This window comes from Hoplias malabaricus, chromosome 6 (genome assembly GCF_029633855.1).
Source record: "Hoplias malabaricus isolate fHopMal1 chromosome 6, fHopMal1.hap1, whole genome shotgun sequence".
Taxonomy (NCBI): domain Eukaryota; kingdom Metazoa; phylum Chordata; class Actinopteri; order Characiformes; family Erythrinidae; genus Hoplias; species Hoplias malabaricus.
This window is the reverse complement of record NC_089805.1, coordinates 6913325-6932751: the sequence shown is the minus strand read 5'-3', so window position 1 is coordinate 6932751 and position 19427 is coordinate 6913325. Positions and strand designations below refer to the sequence as shown.

General features: G+C 41.2%; 1 protein-coding gene across 4 annotated transcripts in view; it reads right to left on the bottom strand.

Moving 5' to 3' along the window:
• Positions 1 to 19427, bottom strand: part of hdac5 (histone deacetylase 5) — a 92539-nt gene that overhangs the window by 8005 nt on the left and 65107 nt on the right. For 3 of the 4 annotated variants that reach the window (XM_066673634.1, XM_066673636.1, XM_066673635.1), the window contains 14 exons: positions 18579 to 18710; positions 16537 to 16649; positions 13696 to 13815; positions 13149 to 13368; positions 11442 to 11647; positions 10732 to 11016; positions 5187 to 5352; positions 4903 to 5036; positions 4041 to 4161; positions 2565 to 2614; positions 2233 to 2340; positions 1922 to 1977; positions 806 to 893; positions 158 to 277 (listed from right to left, as the gene is read on the bottom strand). In XM_066673634.1, coding sequence (XP_066529731.1) covers positions 158 to 277; positions 806 to 893; positions 1922 to 1977; positions 2233 to 2340; positions 2565 to 2614; positions 4041 to 4161; positions 4903 to 5036; positions 5187 to 5352; positions 10732 to 11016; positions 11442 to 11647; positions 13149 to 13368; positions 13696 to 13815; positions 16537 to 16649; positions 18579 to 18710 — 1919 coding nt within the window. The remainder of the gene's footprint in view (positions 1 to 157; positions 278 to 805; positions 894 to 1921; positions 1978 to 2232; positions 2341 to 2564; positions 2615 to 4040; positions 4162 to 4902; positions 5037 to 5186; positions 5353 to 10731; positions 11017 to 11441; positions 11648 to 13148; positions 13369 to 13695; positions 13816 to 16536; positions 16650 to 18578; positions 18711 to 19427) is intronic. The other variant, XM_066673637.1, reaches the window with a different exon arrangement.

The following is a 19427-nucleotide window of genomic DNA, read 5'->3' as shown; positions in this document are numbered from 1 at the left end:
TAAAGCCACTAGGTTCCACTACAATTACAATAACTCAGAACTTCCAAACCGATCACCCAGGACATGTGCTAATATCAGGTGTATATGAGACATAACTGAAATGTGGAGGTTCTTTTGATCATTAAGACCAAACCACAGCTAACACATGAATTCTCACCTCTTCAGGAGCTCCGCTGCCTGGAAAGAAATTTCCATCATCGTATCGGTGCAGAGAGATGTATAACACGTTGGGGTCGTTGTAGAAGGCCTGCTGGGTCCCATTACCATGGTGAATGTCCTATATCACAGCACGGATGAGGGATTATAATTCTGAACCATAATTACAATTTTGTCTTTTGATTTAATTTATTTCCACCCAAATTCAGTGGTGAGGCTTTAAAATCATAATAAAGAATAAATGTGACATTAACCCTTGGGACTTTAAGCCATTCTAAGGCATATTTTGCTAAATCTAAAGCAGATGATTAAGGATTGATGGGTTCTTAGTGTTATAAAATACAAACAACCATAAAATCACGAACTTATAATATTTATGTGTTGGCATTTTCTTTCTACAGGGGGCGCTAAATGTTGCTTTTCTCCAGTTGCAGGATATTCAACACAATTAGAAGGTACAATGATGTACTAGTGACTCATTCCTGACAACATAACTGAAGTGAACTGCATGATGTCATTAGCTTATCACATGCTGAAAACAATGTTAATTATATATAGAATTTATGGTTTTCCTGTATCTCAGTTATCAGGCTATTGCCGTGAGTACTAGGTTTGTATTAGGATTGTTATTATCAGAGCCATTTCTCACCCAGTCTACAATAAGGATTTTTCCCACGCCCAGTTTCTGCTGTAGCAGCTTGGCTGTGATGGCCACTGAGTTGAAGAAGCAGAATCCCCTAAAAATAAAAAGAGACCGTTTTTCAGTTACATCAGCAACAATCAGCAGTCTTGTTACTGCAACAAGAGCTTTGCATCACCAGTAAGAACAATGACAAAGCAAAATAGGCTTCACTCTTTAAAATGCATGATACACAAAAACAGCAAAAGTATTTTAATTAGTGCAATAAGTAACTTTAATATGCATCCACTGCTGAAACAGGACTTCAGCAGCACACACATAGCTTGCATAATTCCAATATGGAAATAGACTGCAGACAGAATGGGACATCCACTAGTGGGATTTAAAACCCCCAGGACAGGGTCATGTTCTCTGGAGTGATGGAGCTCCATCCAACGCATTTCTGAGACGAGATGAAGTGGCATTTGTCAACCAATCTTTATCCATCATCAGCTCTGTGGCTAAATGTAATCAAAGTCCCACAGCAAAGTTCTAGCATTTAATATAAAGCCCTAACAGGCTAGTTATCTTTTTTTTTATTTCAAAAGCAATCACATTTCATCTCAAAAGAAAGTTGTCAAAATCTAACCCTGATCCATTTGTATAACATCTGACTGACTGAAATCACAACAAGCCACATTATTTATTCATTATCTGTAAGCTCTTATCCAATTCAGGGTTGCGGTGGGTCCAGAGCCTACCTGGAATCATTGGGCGCAAGACGGGAATACACCCTGGAGGGGGCGCCAGTCCTTCACAGGGCAACACAGACACACACACACACATTCACTCACACACTCACACCTACGGACACTTTTAAATCGCCAATCCACCTACCAACGTGTGTTTTTGGACTGTGGGAGGAAACCGGAGCACCCGGAGGAACCCCACGTGGACACAGGGAGAACACACCAACTCCTCACAGACAGTCACCCGGAGCGGGAATCGAACCCACAACCTCCAGGCCCCTGGAGCTGTGTGACTGCAACACTACCTGCTGCGCCACCGTGCCACCCCACGCCACATTAATAATCATATAATCAATATAATACAACATTACAACACTGTGATTACTTCACCACTCACATGGCTGTGGACTCCTCTGCATGGTGACCAGGAGGACGCACCACTGCAAACCCATTCTGTTCATCAGAAAGACAATCAATCAATCAATCAATCAATAAATAAATAAATAAGAAATCTGTTGTATATAAAAGCAGCTAAAACATTTTGAATATATTTTAATATTTATTTTACAAATAATACAAAGAATGATTATTATTTAGGTTTTTTATATTTATGTTTTATGTTCTTTATAAGGAACATTTCAGGGCTAACATAGTGTTTCATTTGTTTTCATGATGGTAGTTGATGTTCATTTTGAAATACTGACTTACTTTTAGTTCTCCAGCTGCGACTTTAAAAGCCAGTTCGATGACGCAGCCCACTGCCATCCGTACGGCGCCTGATGAGTGCATCTCATTCCACACTGTGTCACTGTCCACCTGCAGGATACGGTAATCAACACTACATCATAGGAGCACCAACATTACTGCAACATTAAAGCACCATATCTGTCAGGGAAGTAATAACTAAATTACTAGCATTGAAGAAAAATGGGTGAAGCAGCGAGGGTTAGATAAACACTGCATACACGTTAAATAATATTTTGGCAAATGTAATCCAATGCATGGATAGACAGATGAAGGTATGTCTATATCATACTCACCCCAATTCCTCCACAGGGTAATACAGCATACATTTTCTGACTGATTGGACCTGTGAGAAGAAAAAAACAGCAAAAGTTGACACATGTCTATTTTTCAACATTATGAACCACTACATTTATAAAAGCAGAAAGCCCTGACACATATAACCCCTTTCCTCTGTGGCAAAAGTGGCCACCAATTCTGCCATTTTATCCCGTTCTGTTAACAATGCAACTGCGATATGTCATTGCTATTGTGCACAAATATATTCAGTCGAACAAAGCTGGATATTGATTTATTTTGCAGATATAAAAAAAACTGTCATTTATAACAACAAAATACATGAATGGGAATATCACAAACATACTATCATGTTTGTTTTTACTCTGATAAATAAAATGCGTAAGCTCTTACCGATCAAAACTACGTTATGAATAAACTTGTGCTCACTCCTTAACTAAACACAGCACCTCTAACATTACAGAAAGCACTGTGCCTCATTTATATAATGACAGCAGACATGGTAGCCTCTAGAATACTCTGATTCTACTCTAATATATTTCACTCTGTGCCACATGAATGTGCTTGCACCGTGACTCCTCTATCAGCATATTGCAGCAAGAAGAAATGCACGCAGCCACTTAGGGGAGAGCAGAAACCACCACACAATACTTCACAATACTTAACTTCACAATACTTTTCATGCTTTGATATGAAAATCTCTTTTTGTTTTGACATCACATTATAATGATTATGTTGTCATATTCTTCTTAATTTTATCCAATATTTTACTCCTTCGATTTATTCTCTCTTGCAACATGATGCAACATGAAACTTTTGTCTGGGGTCATCATTTTCAGTGTTTGTTCATGTCTACATTCTGGTCTGGGAAACGAGACACTGCCCCCTAGTGCAGATGTCAACATTATGAACAAGAATGCTGTCAGATTGTTTTAAAAGTCAAAAGCTGTGTAGATCTACAAGTTTGCAGATTTTCACACAAATAAGTATAATTCCACCCTGTGCAACAACCTACAGCTGATTTCTGTTACACTAAAACACACACACACACACACGCACTTGCCCTCTGCTGGTGACTCATAGGCGGAGGAGGACCGTCTAGGGCCTAAAAATACTCCAGCGTCTGTCAGTAGAGGTTTGCTTTCAGTGGCGCAACAGACCGGAAGTGAGCGGAGGAAGAATTTAATGGACATGTCAGTGGGCGCTTGGGGGAGAACCCCTTTTTGGGTTATGGGAGCCAAGAGAAAAAACATGCACCAGAGACCAAAAATGAAATGCACAGTCCCTTAGTTCTTCACGTGCAAAGAAGTGATTCATTCATTCACTTTGTCGTGATCAGCGTCATGGTGGGTCCTTAGCCTACGAAATTTCACTTTGAATAAAGAAGTTCCATATTTGTGAGCTTGTCTTATTCATTTCTACAATCTCTACTGCAAAGCATAAACACAAATTAACACACTCTTTCCTTCACACACCTAAGAGCTTCTTGCTGTCTAGTTTCTGCCTGTTGAGCGGGCTGGTGCCATACAGCAGCGTGTGATACTCTGAGTGTACTGTCTGAATCTCATCCAGCGTAGCCTTCCGGCCCCGGATCCTCTGCACAAATAAACAAACACACACATTTGCAGGTTTATATCAGGCGTATTCAAACTTTGCACAGGGAGAGCTGTAAAACAGTTGCAGATTTTATTCTGTAGTTGGAAACTGAAGGTATTCAATGATTTAGAAATTGATCACTTCCATGTTGAGATTAAAAAGCTATAAAATAAAAAAGGACTTGTTCAGCAATACATCAAATAAATAATAATAATCAAAAAATAAACAATGAAATTAAACAATGATTCAGACTACAGACTTCAATCTACAGAAGCTGACCAAATCAGAACTGGTCACAGTTATAGGAACGACGTATCCAGATAGCAATAAATTCCCAAATGTGGCCCATGTATAGGTCTAGTTTGGCCCACATTTGGCTCCCTCAGCTCAACCACAGGCCCACCTTACATGGGCCAGATATACGGTTTGTTGTGGAAAAAATCTGGGCCATCTCAATAACTGGTCCATGTTTGGCCCACACAACATGTGCCATAACTCAAGTCAAGTCTGGATCATGACAGTTGGCCCATGCCCTGCCCACACAACACTGTAACTGAGCTGTACGTGCAAAGAAAAAAGTGAAATAGGCTTGGTCCAAATGTGTCTGCTATCTGGGAACCACTGAACGATATTTTTAAAAATCATTATCGTTCTCCTCTAAGATAACTGGGCAAAAAAAAAGGCACAAATGTGACAATGCTGGTGATGCTGAGAGCTGCAGTTCTTTTCCAGAACACTGACCTCACACCGGCCTAGCAGACCAGTCTCTTGTAGCCTGGACCACACACTCTGGATTCGGCCCGCATGCTCAGGGTGGATGTGTGTGTTCCCACACATGCACTGATGCTTTAGCATGAGGGTGTCATATACCAGCCCTGAGACACAGAGAGATATAAAAGAAATACCATGAGAAACTTAGACTATTTCCTATCCAGAGAAATACAAATTTCAAATCAAAGTTAGAAACCTACAGGGGCTCTTCTGAGCCTGAAGACATTCACGCTGGAAAGAGAACTGCTTTTTACCTGTAGTGAAAAGGTGCTTGATGGGTAATTCACCCATGGACGTTCCTTTAAGACTGGAGGTGATGGGGGAGGACTGTGCCCGTCCCAGCGGCCTGTGGGGCATTCCCGTAATGGACAAAGAAGCCTGGAATACATTCAGCTGCTGCAGGTGCTGCTGATCTGCGAACTGCAATCAAAAACAAAACAAAAAAAAAACAATGAAATTCGTTCAGGTCTCTTTATTTTACTTTATCCACACAGCAGATGTATTGCTATCTATCAGATTGATTGACTGATTACAGTTTACTTCATTTCAATTTCCAGCAACTGCTTCACTACAGTCAATTTTTAAAACTAGAGCCAAGATTAAAATGCAGATATTATATATATGGAAAAAACGCCACTGTTTTTTTTCAAACTAAAGACTATATTATCTAGATGCCATTATATTAAATAGAATCCAAATTAACACTTTATGAGCAAATTACCTGAGTAGCGTGTAATCAGTATTCTGATATTAGAGTGATATAAATGAGCTCTGTACTGAGTGTTGACATGTAGAGCGGTCAGAATGCAAACCAAATGTCAGATTTGCAGATGTAGAATACAGATTTGGCTGCGAGAGTGGGTGTTAACACCTCATAGTTTAAGGACAGGCTGATAGCTAATAAATCTCAGACATAGAACAGCAGCTATTCATTTTAGGAAATTTTGCTGCTCTACTGCTATTGCCTGAGAGAGAGAGAGAGAGAGAGAGAGAGAGAGAGAGAGAGAGAGAATAATTGAAAAAAAAAAAGTGTGGTGTGTGTGTGTGTGTGTCTATATTTAGCAGTGTTCAGACTAAACACAGCCTGGAGAGAGCATCTCTAACTGCCAAAAAACTACTTAAAGATATCCTTGTTGTAAACAGCAGCCTGCCTGCTTTATATCAGAGAAACAGAGAGAGAGAGAAAACTTTGCTGCTACCTTTTAATGCAGCTACTGCACAATTACACATATAGTACACCCACGCATGTTTTTTAAATTCAGGATCTCTCTCTCTTGCAGGATGTCTCAGTCTCATGGTCTGCATCTTAGTCTGTATCTCTCTCTGTCTCCCTTTTGCTTGGTGACTAGGATCCCATTTGTATTCAAGACACTGGGGCAGACGAGTGAAGAAGTGGCACACAAATGCATAGAAGCACATCTCTCACTCTCCCCCTCTCTATCTCTCACTCTCTCTCTCTTTCTCTCTCAAACACACACACATCTCATCAAACATGCATAATCTCTAATACCTGTGACAGACCACTAAGGTGTTTTAGAAGACACTGTCTCAATGAGATGAATATACACATCCTTAAACATACACACAAACAAACAAACAAACACGCGCACACACACACACACACACACAGCCGTGGTGGGCTGTGATTGGGTGTGAAGTGCAGGGCAGTGAAGGCGGGGGCTGGATGATTCACTGAGGAGAGATGAGTCAGAGATGCTCCATTCACAGAAAAGAAGGAAAAGCGCACTGCAGGGTGTGTGTGTGTGTGTGTGTGTGTGTGTGCTGCAGTATGAGGAAGTTGAGGATGCAGGATGAATGTTAATGTTGTGCTCTTTTGAAATTTTTTTCTCAATGGTCTCAGCTTGAAGAGGGGGGAGTTGCTCTCTCTCTCTCTCTCTCTCTCTCTCTCTCTCTCTCTTTCTCCTCTCCCCAGCTTTCTTTCTACTGACTGCTCCTATTCCTCTCTCGCTGTATCGCTGTATCACTCTTTCCAACTCTCAATTTACTTGCTCTCACTATTTTTTATTGTGTCTTCACTACCACTCTCTTTCTGACTCTTTTATTATCCCTCTTTTTTACATGTGCTTTTTTCTTGTCACTATCACTTTCATATGTTCTGTCTTCTCCCCTTGTTCATTCTCTCTCTCGCTCTCTCTCTCTCTGCTTCCTATTCCCAGTGTTTCAATGTTATACAAACTCACTATCAGTTACACTCTCTCTTCATCACTCCCCCACCCTCTCATTCATCTTCTCTCATTCACTTTCCATCCCTCATTCACTGTATCTCTCTCCTCCCCTGTGCACACAGTGCGAGTGTGCACACTCCACTGCAGACTGAATTTGCCTGTTATGCAAATGAATGCGTACCGATACACACAAATGTGTGATTCACTGCAGTAGTCCTGTCATTACCGTCCATTACAATCCACACACACACACACACACACACACACACACACACACACACACACACACACACACACACACACACACACACACACACACACACACACAAAGCATGCTTCACAAATCCAAGGGCAGAGAGCTGATCTTATTCAGACACAGATAAACTGTAGCCTTTTCTCTATTTATAAAAATTCCCCACTGAAAACCCTTTTCTATCATGAACTAGGCATTTTGGGAAGAAGCAGCCTGTTGATACTAACCAAGAGTATTCACTGCTGCTAGATTTCCGAAGCAGAACCATGAGATCATGAGACCATTTATGAGATCATGGTTCTGATGTATTACATTCCTTTGCATTCTGAGCAACTGAGCTTACACCGAGATGCAGTTCTCAGCTGATCTGAGACCAGTTTGTCATGTTTAATCCTGACTACCTCATACAGGCTTTGAATAGCTTTTGGTGTTTATTCATCTGTTCATTCATTGTCTGTAAGCGCTTATCCAGTTCAGAGATGCGGTGGGTCCGGAGCCTACCCGGTATCACAGGTGGCAAGGCAGAAACACACCCTGGAGGGGGCACCTGTCCTACACAGGGTGACACACAGACTCACACATTCAATCATTGAATTGGCCGTGGGAGGAAACCCGAGCACCCGGAGGAAACCCACGCGGAAACAGGGAGAACACACCACACTCCTCACCAACAGTCACCTGGAGGAAACCCACACAGACACAGGGAGAACACACCACACTCCTCACAGACAGTCACCTGGAGGAAACCCATACAGACACAGGGAGAACACACCACACTCCTCACAGACAGTCACCCAAAGAAAACCCATGCAGACACAGGGAGGACACACCACACTCCTCACAGACAGTCACCTGGAGGAAACCCACGCAGACACAGGGAGAACACACCACACTTCTCACAGACAGTCACCTGGAGGAAACCCACGCAGACACAGGGAGAACACACCAAACTCCTCACAGACAGTCACCCGGAGCAGGGCTCAAACCCACAATCCCAGGATTCTGGAGCTGTGTTTACAAGAACACAAATACACACTTCCAAAATTGAGCACGTTGAAAGCATGCTCTGTGAAAAAAGCATGTCTAAGGATTTCTTCTTACTTTTGAACTCTGACTATTTCAAGATTAACAGAGTGACTAACAGCACCACACACCAAATTTCAACCTGTTGTTTTCTGCTACCTCAGTAATCCTGCTCATTTCAGTTTTATACAACAATGCATGCTAATCACTATGTTCATTGCTGCAGTTTTAAGTTTCCAGTCGGCACCAACAAAGTAATAACAGTGATGCTACAGCCCAGCTCCCAACTTGCTATATGTTGGTATGGCAGGTGTGAGGCCTCAACTGTAGTCAATTTTGTAAGAACCATGACATAATGAAAACACTGTTAACATTCTGATGACATCACATTACTGTCCTTTGGTCCCATTTATGTGGATGCAACACATAGGGCAAATTATTAGCTCTGTTTCTGCCTCAGTTTCATGTCTCTCCTCCTTGACTTGCTCTCCCCAGCACACGACGCAGTGGGGTGACTCACTGGTGGGAGGAAAGGAAAGCGCCCATCTCTCTATGCCCCCCCCCCACCACCACCTTATGTCTTTTTCTGGGGGCGAAGAATCTATTTTTACCCTTGCTGTCTCTGAGAGGGATCCCCCTCCACTGTTGTTCCGTCACTAAACCCCCGCAAACTTGCCCCTGAGCTCATTACATATGACACAACCGAGAAAACGAAGGATCCTGCTGCTTAATGAATCCAGCTGTGATCCCGCTGCTTAAACTCTGCAGCATCTCCTTTCCCTGCTTGTGTTGCTTCAAGCCAATGCTCTATAAATGAAACTGAATGGAAACTAGAACAGTAAATAAAAACTGAATGTGTAACCTTTGGGTCTGTAGCTGGTACGGTAATTTCCTAGTATACTATTTAAATTTAATTACATTTATACACTGTAAATTACTGTTATTATATAATTAATTACCTTTTTTTTTATTATATTAATTATAAATTAATTAATTTTGTATATGCACACAGCTTTGGGTGTGTGCTTTTATGGTTTGTTTGTTAAAAAATTTGATAGAAATGAATTTTCTGCATTATTTCTCTAATTGTTTCGTTGAGTTTCAACTGAGAAATAATGAGTGAAATGAACTGCACCCTGCTTTGGTAATAACTAGTGATAATCATGCTTTCTCTAAATTAGCACCTGACTGATATCAGTGAACTAGAAATATGAGCTGGGAAATTGGCTGGGAATTGTTTTAGGGAAATTTACAGTCATTAAATATATTAATAAATTTACTTGGTACTGAAAATCGATGAAAATTAAGAAGGAGAAGAAGTAACTGATTCCAAAACAGCAAAAAATCATAAATATTTTTACTTGATGATTTGAGATTGAGAGGAATGTGAAGCTGACAGTAAGCAAACAAATTCAATAGTTAAAATAAAATTGAAAAACCAAACTTTTACGTTAGATGTATAGTTAGTAAACTGTTGATAATAGTTTCTTAATTGCTAATAGTTAATTAATTGGACTGTAAATTAAGCGGTAACACATTTAGGGCTACAGTGCCTGTAGAATCTATATAAAGTAGTCTGTCTAGTGTCACTGAATATGTTGTGGCAGTAAGTGTGTGTTTGTACTCCAGCTTTGTGGCTGTGAGGCACTGAGTCAGCAGCTAAAGCTGACAGATTTCTCACTCTCAGTGCAGCATTGTGCTCTGGCTGAGGACAGTCATCAACGGCCGCTTGGATCCGTGCGTCAATGCGGCCACATTTCATCAGCGCTGCTTTTGTAACGTGTCAGAGTGCAAGTGCTAGAGGAATCTGACATTACGCAAAGAGGGAACTGAATAAGAGAGTGAAAGAAAGGGGAGTGCTAAATATAGAACAGTGGAGGACTTATTGATGAAAATATAAAGGCCAGTTACAGCCTTATAAAGTAGGTCCAAACTTTAATGAACTACTGAAAGTATATTAATTGTTTGAAGAAACTGAGAAACTGTTTTCCAGTGCCAGATCCCCTCTCCAGCTATCCCGTCATCCATCAACGTCTCCATAGCTAAACCAATAAGCAGATGCATTATGTTTGTAGAGTACACATTCATTAGTTTATTAGTAACAAATGTTTATCATGGACGTTCAGTAGAAACGTATATATATATATATATATATATATATATATATATATATATATATATATATATATATATATATATATATATATATATATATATATATATATAAACATTGATACTCAAGAGGCACTGCTATAACTTGAGATATTGGCACTGGCGTACTGATCACACTGTGGCGTAACTGTGATATAATAATAACATTATCTTTGCTCTACTTACCTGGCCATAGAGGCCTGACTCCTCATCACACTCCTTCAACTCAATGGCTTCATCTTCATCGTCCTCTTCCTCCAGGTCGCTCTCCGTGCTCTCACCCTTCAGTGGGACCACACGCTCCGAAGGGGGTGTGGTCTCACCGGAACTTTCTTTATGTAGCCCCTCCCTCACATGCTCGGGCACCTCCCCTCTCTCATCTGGCATCTCTGCAGTTTCTGTAAGCTCCTCCTCTGTCTCCTCTGGGTGAGTGGCAGGCTGGCGGGGAAGCTCCGCCCCTTTGGAAAGGATCTAAAAGAAAGGTAGGGACGGTAAACAATTAAACTGAAGGCACAAATCAAAGAAAGTCATGCACAATAGAAAAGTAATAGGACGTTAATGTCACCATCATGGGGAAATCACAGATTCAAATTTAAGCATGCTTATTCAGACTCCTGGATGACAGAACTTTCTAAGCATTGGCTCTTTCTAAGTATCATCAAGATACATCTCTGGGTGTCACCCATCACTGAGATTGTTTGTAGTCAGGGCAGCTGACTGATATATCAGTACTGGCCATTAGTGTTCTCCTACTGACGTGCCGCTCAACTCTGAGGCATTAGAGGCAAGAAAATATGCGTTGGCACTTCACATGTCTCAGAGGTAATAATGTAATAACAGTCAGCCTTTGTCCAAAACATTTAAAAACTAAAAATAATAATGCTACATTAACGTACCTTGTTGAGCTGGTAGTGTTTCTGCTTCTCCAGGAAGTGCTGGTGCTGCTGCTGCATGACGAGGTGCTGCAGGGCTTGAGGTGTCTGCGGTAATGGAGCTGACTGCGTGCGGCTCAGTGGACGGTGCCGTGGTAGTTTGGTCACTGTCCGCATGTTATTGGACACCCGCTCGCCTGTAACCAAAGGCGACTGGCCATACATGGGCACTGGGAGGGGAGGAGAAGAAGAAAGGCAGGGATGAAAATTAACTTTGTTTGAGGACGTTTTACTGTAATGTTAACGCACACATGACATGCACTACTTATGAGAAGTAAAATTTGATTTCCAAAAGTAGGCGGAGCAATTCAGGCTATCTATTTTAACCGTTTTCTACCAGATCTACCTTCCAAACTGTGTTTAAATCATTACTGAAACAATTTGGACCTAAAATGGCTTAACACCTGACAGGCTGTATTAGAACAATAATAAATACTGTGTCCTTAGGCATAAATCCCAAGATACCAATTCTGTCAAGGTTTTTACAAAAAACAAGATGATATCTAAACTTTTTCTTCAATATGTAAAATGATGGATAAAAACATTTTAACAGCTAATCATCCCCCAGATCTTTGGCATGTGTTCATTTATGATGGAAGGACGACACTCATATTCATTATGTTTTCACGTTTATACAGGTTTACCTCTAAAACAACACTAGCTGGCTTCTCCAACATACTCCGAAGCCATCTAAGTCATGGATTAACCCTGATACTTGACTCTTCTGGCACTCTTGAATGTCGTTTTAAAGTGGATCAAACGATTCTCTTAACACAGTAAGCACCAAAGTTCAAGAAGTCCAATGTGTGCAGCCCACGGATGTTGCACACAGTGAATTTAAAGCCCTGCCTACACTAGTCAGAATTAGAAACCATCACAAACTCTAGGCCAGTGCTCTGAAAAAGGGTTTATAAAAAGGTAGAGTATAGATAGTTGTCCTGTGCATAATACAAAGGATTTCGGTGCATCATATGGTCAGAATACACTTGAAGATATGGTCAATATAAATCCAAATTTTACTTCACCTGAGTCTAAATGTGGGTGCTTGTTAAGCTTGTATTTGTATTTATGCCTTTACTTGCATGCCCCACAATTACAAGAGTTCTCTAAATCTAAAGCTAATCCCAGATTAAATTCCCAGATTCCATCATTCAGATTCTGTTTGATAAATAACGATGTCTGGTTGTAATGGACTGTTTTCGACAATAGAGCAACAATAGAAGCCTGTTTATTTACTACAACAGTCATACTAAAGAAAGACTGCATATAAATTATGTTTTAAAAATGAGCAATGTTCAAAACCATTTTGATTTTCAGGATGTACGTAGAGGCACGACAAGAGAAAATAAAGCTATCACGATAGACACTCACTCATACGCAAAGGTTTAGACTACTTGGGTCAAATTACATTTTGCATTGAATAAAAATAAGCACTCATCCTGCACAAGGAACAAATATCTATGGGACATATATCTATGGGTTATGTGCCATAACCTCTGCACAGAACACATGTAATATATGTGTGTGGATGGCTTTGTGTGTGTGTTTATGAATGCACCAGTGAGCAGGTTGTTTATCTGGCATGTGTAAGTGTTGGTAGTACTTGCATAACTGAGTGTGTGAGAGTAAATAGGAGCCCAAGCTAAGATGCGTGACAGTGAGTGTGTGTACCTGCAAGCAAGGCGCTCTGCTGGCGGGCCTGTTCCAGCAGCAGAACATGCTGCAGGAGGGAGGAGTGTGTGCTGTGGCTGTTCGTGGGGGCTGGGGGATCTGGGTCGTGGGCCGGTAGGGACGAGGTGCTCACGAACTTCCCTGTTAAAGCCCCTCCTTGCCGCAGTGACTGAAGAGCCTGTCTTTCCGCATCCTGCTGAACGCTTAGCTTCTGTGGGGCCTGGGGATTACAGTGTTAACAGCATTAACCCTTAAAAGTACAGTTTCCAGCAATTGGTGGTGGTATACTGCATAGTACACAGCAACATGTACTATATATATATAGGTAAGTAAGATCAAGCACAGTAGTGTAGCTACAAGGCTATTGTAACTGAGAAGTAATATAAGCTTATAGCCACCAATTTAGCAGTAAAAAATTCCACTTTACTTTAATTCCATTTCATACACTGTTTTATAAGCAGTAGCACTGGTTGTTCATTCATTTGATGGTTAAAACCTGAACAGGACATCCCTTGTAAGACATTCAGTGTGTGCTGTAAAGACTCACGGTGATGTGGGCATTTGCTGGCAGGCCCAGAGAGATGTTGGGCAAAGACGGAGAGGTGTACAAGCTGAGGGGGCTTGCAGTCCCGTCTGCATTCAAAGACTGGTGCAGAGAACGCAGCTGCTGCGAACAGAGAGAAGGAGATAGGCAGTGAGAGGGAGAGAGAGAGGGGGGGGCACAGAGGTGTTACAAAAAAAATTAAAAGCATGAAGATGGTCTGTGGTTGTTTTTATTTTTTAATATATTTTAAATCACACAAAAAAATTTTACAGGGGCAAAATCTTCAAAACAGGTGAACCAGCTGAACCAGTGCACTCCAGCTTTAAATGGACAAATCGAAGGCAGTGTTCAAGGTCTTTCCTATTTATTATCACTGCTTACAGCTGGTGCTGGGGCTGAATCACTAACTAGGTGACTGGGCTCAATGACCGGCACAGGTTGTGAAGTGTTTTTGTGGCAGCGGTGGTGACCCCCAGTCCACCAGCTCGATGAAGCTTGATGAAAGAACGTGTTCTGAGTGGAAATAGCTAAATCACTCGCAGCAGTGTCCTTTCACCCTGCCATTCAGCAGCCAAAAGCAAAACTCGTACTCAGTTTTTATTATTTTTTTAATTCTGCAGAACATTTACAACACAAATGCGTTCTCCTGATGCTATGAATCAGCTGCAGACGCGCAGTGGAAGTTTGTCATCACTCTGGTTCTGACTCAACAAAACTCCCAGTTTGAAAACAACACTCCCCCTTAAAAAAGACATATTTACTGTCCTGGCTACAGCAGCAATGATGTCAGAAACATTTTACTACAGCTGTATAACTACACAGCCATCCATAAAGTTTCCAGTAATACACTTTAAAGCCAACATTTGTGGCCTCATTGATTTCTTCCAGAATGAAGGGGATTAATACGCAGTTTGTCCTGTTTCTTTGCTGTAGTAAGGGTTTCTTCTCCTCTGAGAGGGCTTTACATTTCATGATGGAACATTTGTACAAAGGTTCGATGCCATTCCACCACAGGAACATTAGTGAGGTAAGGTGGTGATGGCAAATGATGAACAACAAACATAAACGGCACCGCAAAGTTATTGGATAATGTTAGTTCCCCTTCTCCACAGCCCAATGCAAGAGGGATTTCTAAACCTTAAACACATGTAGTTACTGGACATGTCATTTAATTGAAATTTAAGCGCAACATAATGATGACATCATTGCTTCTACCCTTCACATGCCCACTCTCTTCCAACAGAGGTGGCTGTAGAATAAAGATCTCCAGTGGCTATTTAAAAACTGGGGTACGAATATGCTCACATATGAGCTGTGGCAATAACGGACCACTGGTTATGTCATCGGCTGCTTGCAGAGAATGGTAGCGATCGAGCTAATCAAGAGGCAGAAAATCACTGGCTGACGAGACTGACGTGTGTTATATTTGTTGCCCTACTTATGTGGGGGGGAGGGGCATAAGGCATAAAGGAGATTGATTAGAGGCAGGCAGCGAGCTCTGGTTGTAAAAATAACAAGTACACAGGACTCAAAAATACACCGAGAGGAAATAAAATAACATTTGTCAACCTAACGATTACTGGTTCCCCTGACAACAATGACGTATAAAAATAAGTCATGACGTATAAACTATAAAGCTATATTGGGAAACTGAAACAACCTGTCATCAACAGCACCACACCTGGATGTTATGTTTTAGCCATAACACCACGTTCTGAGTGCTCTGGCCTTTGTGACTGTACCTCAATAACTTTAAACAGCACTGGCAAATTAGGTCATGGCTTTTAAATCTATTTAATACTAAAATAATTCTGTCTAAATTTGTACTTAACTAAAACAGGATACTTGAACAAACATAACTGAACATCATATCACATATTTATATACCTGACACTAGCATATCACATTAAACTGAAAAAGTGTATGAGAAATGATGGGAGCAGTGGGGCGATTCATGTGGACCTGTGGTCAGTCAAGGAGCTAGCATCGCGCTTAGAAACCTGGCAAACTCCTGCCAAATGACTTGCACCGTGCAGTCTGTCTTGTTTATAAATAGCAAGTAAGGAATGCTAAAAGATGCATGCTTCGACAATCTGCATGTTCAGCCTAAAGTTGAACACAGTGCAAAGATTCACTGAGCTCAAATCTTATCGGGAAAAACTCAGACTGGCAGAGTGAAGTATCACTAATATAGATCACTTGATCCCTATGAAACCATCTGTAATATGACACTAGCATTTCATACTAGCATTAGCATTGAGTTGCACACATACATGCTAAATGTGAGTGTGTGTGTTTGTGTTTAATATGTCACTGTAGGCAGTCTATCTGCAATGTTCCTGCCCTACAGTTAGTGTTCTGGAAAACACACACACACAGACACACACACACACGCACACACTTTCAAGGTTACGAAGCTCTGCTTGGTAGTGGACACGGTCAGTGCAGCACCCCTGCAGTGTTACTCATTCCACACCTATAAAGCCTAATTTGTACTGCTGCAAAGATGCACTTTGTAGAGGTAGAGGGAATGGTTTCAGGGGTTTCATCAGAGTCTCCCCAAAATATCTACACATTGCACAGAGCTGTGCATCCTAATATTACTCTTCAGTAGAGCTAGGAACTAGACTCAAACAATACTCCACAAAAACTAAACTAGCATAGAATATTCAAATAAAGCTGACTGAAGATAGGCACCTAGGAAAGCTTTTTTCAAAAACAACTCCTCTCACTAAAACCCATAGTGTTAGGTTGTCTTTCATGGTCTGGCATGTTCTTAAGAAGGGTTTGCTGTTGGTGTAGCATTAATGGACATTTGCATGTGAACATGATGCTTTTGCTCACCTCAGCATGGATGTTTGGGACGGAGCCGCTGGAACCGTTCTCAGCTATGGCACTGTTAGAGCTATTGGGGGAGCTGGGGCCAGAGCCAGGGGCACTGCTGCACATCGAGGAGACTAAAAAAAAACACACACACACACATATCAACACCAGTAAAGCTTTTAAATATTTTATGATTTGCTATTTTGTTGCTGGTAGTAGCGATGGTTCTGGAAATTCTTGCTATTAAAATGAAATCATGAAATTTAATCATATACATCCAGATATAAAAACTGAGAAGGGCAGCACGGTGGCGCAGCAGGTAGAGTCGCAGTCACACAGCTCCAGGGGCCTGGAGGTTGTGGGTTCAATTCCCGCTCCGGGTGACTGTCTGTGAGGAGAGTGGTGTGTTCTCCCTGTGTCTGTGTGGGTTTCCTCCGGGTGACTGTGAGGAGTGTGGTGTGTTCTCCCTGTGTCTGCGTGGATTTCCTCCGGGTGACTGTCTGTGAGGAGAGTGGTGTGTTCTCCCTGTGTCTGTGTGGGTTTCCTCCGGGTGACTGTGAGGAGTGTGGTGTGTTCTCCCTGTGTCTGCGTAGATTTCCTCCGGGTGACTGTCTGTGAGGAGTGTGGTGTGTTCTCCCCTGTGTCTGCGTGGATTTCCTCCGGGTGACTGTCTGTGAGGAGTGTGGTGTGTTCTCCCTGTCTCCGGGTTCTCCGGTTTCCTCCCACAGTCCAAAAACACACGTTGGTAGGTGGATTGGCGACTCAAAAGTGTCCGTAGGTGTGAGTGAGTGTGTGTGTGTGTCTGTGTTGCCCTGTGAAGGACTGGCGCCCCCTCCAGGGTGTATTCCTGCCTTGCACCTAATGATTCCAGGTAGGCTCTGGACCCACCGCGACCCTGAATTGGATAAGCGGTTACAGATAATGAATGAATGAATAAAAACTGAGAACGAGTATGTGTTATATCTCTGGATCTAGATGACAAAAAAAATTAAGCAAATTCAGAAAGTCGTTTTTTTCAGTGTAAGACTGTGTAAATGGCATTAAAATAATGTCATTAACACTTTAATGTCATTAATGAATTACATTTGTACATCATAGTTTATATTAGCAGCCAGACATTGTTTAATCCAAGAGCAATGATTCAAGCATGCAGTTTACATAACGCTAGCTGTTAGAGAATTAAATTTAAGTACCAGTTGGCCTCATTATACTCATAGTTCTAGTGCAAATGTAAACCAATTCTGGGTCAGATTTAGGTGGTTTAAGCCCCTTATCAAACCTCATCCACACAAGCAGTTTCTGTCTTTATCTAAACTGGGTGGACTAAGGCCTATCATGCTCCATTTCATCTACACACATCTGCCACCGCATGGACAGTGTTCCTGCAGGCCACCATTAAAACTAGCCTCTCTTAAAGGGCTATTCTTAGCCTCTCTGAGCTCAGGCATCCGCATTAGCAATGAACCGGATGGGGTCAGGGCCATGTCAACAGCAGGACCTACCCTCCACTCACCACACTCTGGTCATGTATGCCACAGAACTGACACACACAGATAATGCTTGAGTTATTTCTTGCAACAGCCTGCTAGTGTGAATTATGCTGTGCTATTCAATAACACAGCCGAGGCTTTATTTTAAGTACGGGTGTGTTTCATTTATATTAACAGATACAGCAAAAATAGGGCACAGACCATATTGACTATCACTATTAATACTGACAAAAAATATCAGAATTAGTGCACTGATAATTAGTGACTGTTTTTATGTTGTGGCAATGCCAAGTCTTAAAACGACAGTCATTTGAAAATGAAGGGAAACATCTGAACTAAATCATCACCTGTATTTATGACCCTTTATGCACACACAGTGCCTTCTTTGGATTTTGTAAACTTTCTTTGCTAAAGAACTACATCAGGTGTCCAGCTCCAGTGTATACAGTGTATACAGTGTATACGGAGAAACAAAGAATAAAAGGAAAGTAAATAATGGGAAAATATGATACATCTCATTTCAATTTTTTCCCTTTAACACAGAATCCATTTTTTCTTTATGTATTTGTTTACCTGAGATCTCGATGGCTCTCTTCTTGAAGGTGCTGATTACAGTGCCATCTTTGCGGCGAAGCAAAGGACTGCTCCTCCTTTCAGCTACCTTTTGTTTTAATCGGGAGCGCACCTTCAGATTGGGTTCAGAGGCTGAGAAAGAGAAATTAAATTGATTTAGTTCACGTCACAATCCTGTATTTTGCCGAAAAATATTCAATTGGTGGAACACCCCTTTAAAGTCAACAGGACCATGGACAGCTACTAGTCACATAAACACACACGCACACTTTATATGTTGCTGTCTATATTTGCACACATCTATATATGTTTAACATATTTAGCACTGTGTTCAGACACAAGAAAAACATAGCTGGTAAAAAATTAAACAGAAACGGGGTAACTATGCAAGTCTTGTCTGTATTGTACCTATTTGTGTGTGTGTGTGTGTTTGTCTGTGTATGTCTGTGTGTTAGAGCCTGTGTGTGTATTTAAATCACAGTGGATTTATGGTCAAAAGCGTTAGTATGGCTTAATAAAAAGTGTTTGAGGTGAAAGACTGTGCTACCAATGGTAAACAAACACAAACACACACACATATGATGAAGGCAGATTATGTAAGGAGCTCGGAGCTGTGTGTTAGTGGAACAAGAGCAGAGTGTAATAAGTCTATGCTTAAGAGGTTTACTCCAATTTCTGAGTGAAACCTGAAAACACACACACACACACACAAATGCATGTACACACATGTCACTATACTAGCTTGTGCATAATGATACATTTATGACATTCCTATAATACTATTATGATAATACTGATATCATTTAAATATGCAAATGTATCCTCTCAATTTAAAACCAGCCTTTTTAC